This window comes from Lampetra planeri, unplaced genomic scaffold (genome assembly GCF_965212315.1).
Source record: "Lampetra planeri unplaced genomic scaffold, kcLamPlan1.2.h2 scaffold_559, whole genome shotgun sequence".
NCBI classification, from domain to species: domain Eukaryota; kingdom Metazoa; phylum Chordata; class Hyperoartia; order Petromyzontiformes; family Petromyzontidae; genus Lampetra; species Lampetra planeri.
Genome location: NW_027615382.1, coordinates 34937 through 43506, shown reverse-complemented (window position 1 = coordinate 43506; position 8570 = coordinate 34937). Strand labels below are relative to the sequence as shown.

General features: G+C 45.6%; 1 protein-coding gene across 1 annotated transcript; it reads left to right on the top strand.

Moving 5' to 3' along the window:
* Positions 1 to 449: 449 nt before the first annotated feature.
* On the top strand, positions 450 to 2081 carry LOC144741463 (tripartite motif-containing protein 16-like). The gene has a single exon (XM_078623987.1). It carries the CDS (start codon positions 450 to 452, stop codon positions 2079 to 2081), a length of 1632 nt encoding a protein of 543 aa, XP_078480113.1.
* The last annotated feature ends 6489 nt before the right edge of the window (positions 2082 to 8570 follow it).

Here is an 8570-nt window from a genome sequence, read left to right as displayed (position 1 = left end):
GTAAGGTAAAATATGCCTTACTAGTATTAGTAGTAGACAAGCTGTTACTAGTTGTACTCGTGCTAAAAAAGCCTGACTAGTACAACTGGTAGACACTTGGCCCCTACTAGTTGTTCTAGTCAGACTCAAATGACCTGAACTAGTACTACAAGTGGTTGTATTGGCTGTTACTAGTAGTACCAGTAGGTTTTGTGGGCTTCACTAGTATCACTCAGTGTCATTTGTCAGGTCAACATGTAGTACTAGTGTGGACAGTGAAAATGAAGAATAAATCCTGAGTTTTCATTGGTCAGCACTATTTATTTGGAGGTGGAGAGACAATCGGAGACCACAGAGTACACCTTTCCTACCTCCTCATTGGCATTTTGCACAAGTAGTCAGACCAGTCAGACATTTTTCAGAAGGAGAAAGTGAAACTCAGTCAGTCGTTGTCGTCTCTGACAGGTGAAATGGCGCAGGCAGTTGTTTCCAGAGAAACCTTGGACTGTCCGATCTGTCTGGCTCTTCTGAAGGATCCGGTGACTGTCTCCTGTGGACACAGCTTCTGTATGAGGTGTCTTCAACAGCACTGGGACAATCAGACCATCTACAGATGTCCTCAGTGTCAGACGACCTTCAGACTGAGGCCTGACCTAGGGAAGAACATCATGTTAGCAGAGCTAGTGGAGGAGCTGAAGAACTCTGGACTCCAGGAGGCTCCTGCTGATCACTGCTACGCTGGAGCTGAAGATGTTCCCTGTGACTTCTGCTCCGGCAGGAAGCTGAAAGCTCTGAAGTCCTGTCTGGTTTGTCTGGCTTCTTTCTGCCACCAACACCTGCAGCCTCATTATGACTCAGCTGCTTTCAAGAGACACAAACTGGTGGACCCGTCCCACCAGCTCCAGGAGAACATCTGCTCCCGTCACAGTGAGCTGATGAACTTGTTCTGCCGCACCGATCAACAGTGTATCTGCTCCCTCTGTTGGTTGGACGAACACAAAGGTCACAACACAGTGTCAGCGGCAGCAGAACGAGTGGACAAGCAGAAAGAGCTGGAGGTGAGTCAGCAGGAAGTCCAGCAGAGAATCAGGAACGGAGAGAAGAACATGAAGGATCTTCAGGAGGAGGAGAACACCATCAACGTCTCTGCTGACAAAGCAGTGGAACACAGTGAGAAGATCTTCACTGACCTGATCCGTGAGCTGGAGAAAAGACGCCGTGACGTGACTCAGCAGATCCGATCGCAGCAGGAAGCTGAAGTGAGTCGAGTCAAAGAGCTTCAGGAGAAGATGGAGCAGGAGATCGCTGAGCTGAGGAGGACCGACGACGAGCTGCAGCAGCTGTCACACACCGACGACCACACACACTTTCTACGCAGATACTCCTCACTGCCACGACTCAGCAGATCTACGTCCACCTCCAGCCTCCACGTCCGTCCTCTGAGATACTTCACACACCTGATGGACGCCGTGTCCCAGACCAGAGACAAACTGATGGACACTCTGAAGGACACGTGGACAAACATCTCACAGGCTCCAGTGTCAGAGCCCAGGACCAGAGATGAACTCCTCCAGTTCTACTGTGATCTCACTCTGGATCCAAACACAGTGAACAGATGTCTGGTACTGTCTGAGGGGAACAGGAGGGTTACCAGAACGGATCAACTCCAGATGTATCCTGATCACTCAGACAGATTCACTGATAACTATCAGGTCCTGAGCAGCCAGAGTCTGACTGGACGTTGTTACTGGGAGGTGGAACTGACAGGAGACGTTATTGTAGCAGTCACATATAAAACTATCAGCAGAGCAGGAGGAAGGAAAGAATGTTGGTTTGGACTGAACGACCAGTCTTGGTCTTTATATTGTCTCAGTTCAGGTTGTACATTCTGGTTCAACGACGTCCGATCTGTCAACTCAGGTTCTCGTCCCTCCAGAGTTGGAGTGTTCCTGGACCACAGAGCAGGTGTTCTGTCCTTCTACAGCGTCTGTGGAACCACCAGGCTCCTGCACAGAGTCCAGACCACGTTCACTCAGCCTCTGTACGCTGGAATCTGTGTTTGTCCTGAGTCCACAGCTGAGTTGTTGAAGATGAACGAGTGAAACAATTGAGAGTTTGAGTCTTGTCGCTGTGTTTGTGTCAGTGAGAGTAGAAGCAGGTTCTCTGCTGCCTGAACGAGCTGTGGATCATTTACTACCAGATGACACTTTGTACTGCTGCTGATGGAACACAACACAAACTGAAGACAAGAGAGAAGAAAGATGAGAACTGAACGGAGAGGAAAGGAACAAATAAGAACAGACCAGAACAGAAAGAGAAGAAAAATAGAAAAAAAACAAGTAAAATAAAATACTTTAAATATTTTAAAAAAACAGAACAGTAAATACTTCAAGAATAAAAGATGAAATATTGGTAAAAGATATACACCAACATACATATATATATAAAACCTGTTTTACTGTCATTTTTATTTGATTCTACATCTGATGGACAATAATCAATGCAGCTCTACTGATCAATATCAGACTTCTCTCCCATTTGTTGTTTTCATTTCTGGATTCATTTGATCCTAATTCACTTTGACGTTTGTGTGTTTTCTTTGTGTGTTTTTAATCTTTCATCATCTGGAATCAATAAAATTCCATCTGATCACTAGAAATCAATATCAATATATTTGTCATCAGAAGTGTTGAATCAATAAACAATAAAAACAAACAGTCTGTCCTCACGTCCTCTGTCCTCTACAGATGGAAAGAAAAAAGACAAAAACATTTGGAAATGAAAACAAATCAAGAAAAACAATGAAGTCAAAACCATTTCCTTGTAAATACTGTACATTTTAGTCAGTGCTGTGAGCAGCTGATCCTGAATCCACTTTGGGGTCTAAGTGACCTGTAGCCCCCAGTAACTGGGGAAGAACTTTGAAACAGGAACTCATTGGTCTGCTTCAGGATGATGTTGTCGTGGAAGAACCATGATTTGATTGTTTAACAGCATAGAGAGAGATTTGGACTGAGGAGTGGAAAGAGCTGTTGGCTGGAAACCTGGAGTCTCTCTTCAGACTGCCTCACTGAGACTCCACTGAAAGTACTTCGAACACTCACCTGACACCTGATGTGTCACCCTGAATACTAATTGTGGAGAACAATTATTGTTATCCAGGTATGTAATTATCTACCCTCACACAAACACCTTTGATTTTGTCGTCAATATTATTTAGAAAGCCTTGTGTACTCCGAAAAAAACAGTAGAAATCCTGTTTCACTATTAGTGTCGAGAAATACAGTTTCTCGCCACTAGGAGACTGTTGGGGATCAGAAATGTGAGTGACTGACGCTGGAATTCTGCTGTAAACGTTTGGATCTCTCTCTCTCTCTCTGACACACACAAAGTGAAAGTTAGATGGCTGTGTGTGTGAGAGAGTGAGGGACAGGGAGAGAGAGAAATAAATTCAAATGAACAGTGAAACTTGTGTCTTCGTAAAAATACAAAATTAATTGAGTCACGAATTTATTAAAACACCAGACTTTTTCTTTCCTAAGACAAAGTATTTCAGCATGAAATCAAACATTTTAATAAGTGACAGTGTCCTGTATCATAACTCCATCTCTCCTGTTTGTAACAAACCAAACCGTTTCAATGAGTTCTGATTAATGTAGTTGTTGGTAGTTTCCTTTAGTCTTCCTCAGTAGAACCGGTCCATGGTTTGTCTGTGGTACTGATCATAGACACATGTAGGTAGACGCCCCATCGACTGACCCTGCTGATTGGAGCTGATATTCAGCACTGCCGCCATCTTGGATGGGTCACCTGTGGCCCCCAGTGCATTTATTTCTACTTTTACATCAAACAGAACCAAATGATCTTTTTAGTCCCCCATTTGAGAAAAGAGGCAAAGAAAAACAAGTCTGAAATCGTCACCACCTCATCACATTAAATCGTCAGTGAATTGTCAATCACCCCCACCTCACCAAAATAAATGGATAAATATCAATGTCATTATATCACTTGCAAAGTATTATATCCATAAACACAAAAAAAAAATCGCCATATTAAATTTTTAATCATATCAATACATTTCAATTAAGAATAAATACAAATGGAAATGGGACTCAGACATGATCACATATTTAGTGGTGGTTCTGACAGGGGATCAGTCTAAAGTATGATGCGAACTATGGACCATTAATTTCAAAAATTAAAACAAAGGTGGAGCACCATCCCCTTTTTGAACCTACACTCTAGAGTGGATCCATCAGGAGGAATATTCTCCCACGTTTACTTTATTTATTCCAAAGTTTACCAATGTGGATTACAAAGAAGTATTTTGAAGAATGGGACAGAATGTTGGGTAAATATATTTGGCAAAAGAAAAGATCGAGAATTAAATATAAAACATTACAACTGACAAAAGAGAAAGGTTGGATGTGGTTACCATGCCTCCAAGAATATTACTACACAGCTCAACTCAGACCTCTGATTTGTTTGGGTTCACCAGGTTGTTCTGCTGGTTGGAAAGAGGTTGAAGCTGCAGAGATGAAGAATACACCAATTATGGCATTTTTGGCAGACAAAGAGTTACGAGACAATATTGGTATTGCAGAGGGTGTCATGTACGACTCTCTCCTAAAAAGTTGGGATGGAGTTCTCCAATCCTGCAAACTGGAGACAGTTTCTAAAATACTGAGATGGATTGCTTAAATTCAGATTTCTTGCCAAATACTCAAGAAGGTTCAAAACATGGACTTCCAGAGGCCTAACGTCATATCACTTCTTTATACACAGTGGGGTGTCACTGAGTTTTGAAGAAGAGAAAAATAAGGATTGGGGCAAGAAGATTTCTCGAGATATTTACAAATTCAGCATCACTTTAATCAGAGCATTAAAGGTTTACTGGTAAACAGGGAATTGGGTTTTATACAGACATACTTCATGTGACAGAGGGATAATAACTCCACTTGAGCAGAGGACGTGTTAAAATAAAGAATTTACTTCAACCAAGATTAAAAAAGTAAAGCAAGTAATTAAAAGAAATTAAATCGTCACCAGGGCACAAAACAATTAATGGGGTGTCGTGGAAAATTCTCCAACGACTATGTTAAGTTAGGGAGAAATAAAGACCTGAAGTCCGGTTGCAAGCGTCAATTGTTGTCTGTTTTATTTCTGTCTGCAGCACAGGGTGAGATCAAGTACACGGCCAAGTTGCATACAAGATGTCACACCGAGAGTTGAATACATGAGTTACTTCTACACTTGCTACGCCCGTGATGACGCTACAATCTCCTTTCTTGTCCAGTAACCGTTCTTAAATCCAATCTCTGCAGGACATGCACAACCTGTGTGTTTGGGAGTCGTTAGACCTTGAAGTTTGGAAAACAATTTCTTGAGATAAACACCAGCTGCTACGTGGACATCAAGCAACTGTGGTCGCACAAGATATTCCTGGAACCGGGTGTTTCCCGTCTGATAGCTGACACACAGTTCATCGTGAACTTACAGCACATATAAGCATAAGCATTCAGTTAAACACAATCATTTTACCATTACATTTCCCCCTTTTGTTCCGAAAGGAACAACAACAATAAAGAAAATCAGACACACATTTGATGGCCCACACCTTGCGGGGTTGAAGGGACATCTTCATAAACGTGTGACCAACAGAAACCTCAAGGAGGAGTGGCGATCTGTTTTTTTGGTGTAAAGCACCGGCAGACAAACCACTAGACTCAGGCACAGGAAAACACACGTAGTGCCTGTGACGCCCAGGGGGTGTAACCGCACGGGATGCCCTCGGTGCTTCTGAGGCGCAGATTCTTCCATTCTGTGTTCGGAGAGAGACGTCACCAACACTAAAACAATCGCTCCTAAGATGGCTAAAGACACTATTAAAGTGATCAACAGATACAGTTTTAAGATTTCTTGTCTTGACTCGAAGAGGTCCTTCTCGTTTCGGAGCTGCTGGTCAGGTGTCATGTGGGGTTGGTGACTTGGCACGTCACGTCATCGGTGATGCTGTCAGGTGATCTTCCTGCTAGTGATGGAGGATGAGGGCAGTGTAACTGCGTACACTTCGTGCAGAAGTGCTCGCTTTCAACGGGCACTAAGTGCGTTCGTTGTCGGCGACACCCTCGGTGATTCTCTGGTTGGTTGGTTCAGACAAAGGTGCAGGGACTTTTCTACAGTGTGAGATGTGGATCCAAGTTGCACGCTCTGCAACTTTCACTGCAGTGTGGGTTGTCAGCAGGATCTGAAACGGTCCTTGCCACCGTCTCCGGAAGTTCTTCACCACCACGAAGTCACCTGGTCGAAGTGAGTGAAATGGTTGATCCGCTGGTGTGGGAAGGGCGCTCCGTACTTGAGATCGTATGTCTGCAAGACACTTGGTCAAAGCAATGCAGTAGGTTAGCATAGTATCTTCACACAATGCAGTAAACGAGATTGGTGTTGTGGGCTTCTCCATTCCCACAGAGGGAGGCGCTGCAAACAGAATTTCAAATGGGCTGAGGTTAGTTCGCGATCGTCGGCGCATGCGCATGTACATTAGTACAATGGGGAGTGTTTTTGTCCACGGAAGACCTGTGTCCTCACAACATTTGGCTAACTTGTTCTTCAGAGTCCCGTTTTCTCGATCTACAGCTCCTCCACTTGCCGGGTGGCACAGTGCCGGCGTACATCAATGCCGAGGTAAAGAGAAATCTGTGTGATTGCCTCGTTCACAAAATGGGGTCAGTTGTCGCTAAACAATTTAGATGGTATTCCCCATCGTGGAATGATTTCTGTCAGGAGGTTTTTCGCTACTACTGATGCAGTCTGTTTGGAGGCTGGAAAAGCTTCCACCCATTTTGACCACATGTCTACCATCACCAGACAGTGGCGTTTGCCTTCAGATGGAGTGAGTTCAATGAAATCCATCATCACGTGTTCAAAAGGTCTCGTCGGAGGAGGATGTGCAGCCTGGTGTGACGGTTGTATTGCTCTGCCTACATTTTGTGTGATGCAAATTTCACAGGCCTGACAAAATTTTTGGGCGTACGCCGAGAACCCCTTAGTGAACCACGAATCACTCAGCATGACTACATTCCCCCTTTTGACACATGATCCTTCCCATGTGTCAATCGCGCATAATGCAGGAAGAGAGGCGGACGGAAGGCAAGGCTTGCCATCCGGGCCCCACCACACATCGTCAGTGAAGGTAGCCCCAGCAGATTTCCAAAGAGTCCGGTCAGAAGGAGTGGAGAGTGTCTGGAGAGCCGAGGAGTGAGGAGGGGACCTCCGCCGCTAGAAGGGAGGAAGAGGCAGATAAGTCAGGGAGAGGAGAGGAGGACGCTGCCTTAGCTGCCGCGTCCGCACGTGCGTTGCCTAGAGACACAGGATCAGAGGCATTGGTGTGAGCAGAGCATTTACAAACAGCCACAGCGGAAGGAGCCAAAATGGCGTCCAGGAGAGTAGCAATCAAAGAATGATGGAGAATGGGTTTTCCATCGGATTTAAGAAACCCACGATGACGCCAGAGGGCGCCAAAGTCGTGAACCACACCAAAAGCATACCTGGAGTCAGTGTAGATTGTGACCGTCTTACCCTCGGAGAGAAGACAGGCTTCAGTCAGCGCCACAAGTTCAGCAGCTTGGGAGGAGTAATGAGAGGGAAGGGAGGATGAGAGCAGGGTCCTCAAAATCAGAACAAACCGCAAACCCGCAAAAAGACTGAAGCTGGAGCTTGAGATTGTGGAAGGCTTCTTCAGCAGCCGGAGTCCACTGCACATGAGACGTGGAGGAAACACCAGGGCCATGTGTGAGATCACGGAGGGGGTCTTTCCAACTCAGAATAATGAGGGACGAACGATCGACAGTAGGAACATACTCCCAAGAAAGACAGAAGCTGTTTAACAGTTACCGGGTGGGGAAGAGACTGAATCGCCCTGATGTGTTTAGGAGACATAGTCTTACCTTGGCCAGAGATGAGATGACCTAGGAAGGTGACCTCTTGGCGAACAAATTGCAGTTTAGAAAGAGAAGCCTTGTGGCCTTCTGCAGCTAGGTGGTGCAAGAGGGACAAAGTGTCCCGGTGACATTGCGCCCGAGACGGGGCACAGATGAGGAGGTCATCGACGTACTGCAAGAGAGCACTACCAGGAGAGAGCTGGAGTGGAGCCAAAGAAGTGCACAGGGCTGAGTTGTAGATTGTCAGAGACTCAGCATAACCCTGGCAAAGACGAGTGAAGGTGTAGCCTTTGCCGTCGAACTGAAAGGCGAACCAAAACTGGGAGTCCTTGTCAACAGGGACACTGAAGAAAGCGTTGGACAGGTCAACAGCAGAAAACCATCTGGAGTCAGCCGGCACCTGAGATAAAAGAGTGTAGGGGTTGGGGACATTGGGAGCTCGAGCGTGGATGGCAGCATTAACGGCCTTGAGGTCCTGAACGAAACGCCATTCAGGGGCCGCAGGAGGTTCGCGGGCTTTCTGGACAGGGAAAATAGGTGTGCACACTGGGGAATCGTCACAGGGAACAATAACGCCTGCCTGTAGAAGGGCGTCAAACACTGGTTTGATGCCTTCAATTGCCTCGGGACGGAGGGGATATTGGCGACGCT

Bases quoted from the DNA above. Each gene is read 5' to 3' on its own strand.
- LOC144741463 (XM_078623987.1), top strand. From the start codon at position 450: ATGGCGCAGGCAGTTGTTTCCAGAGAAACCTTGGACTGTCCGATCTGT.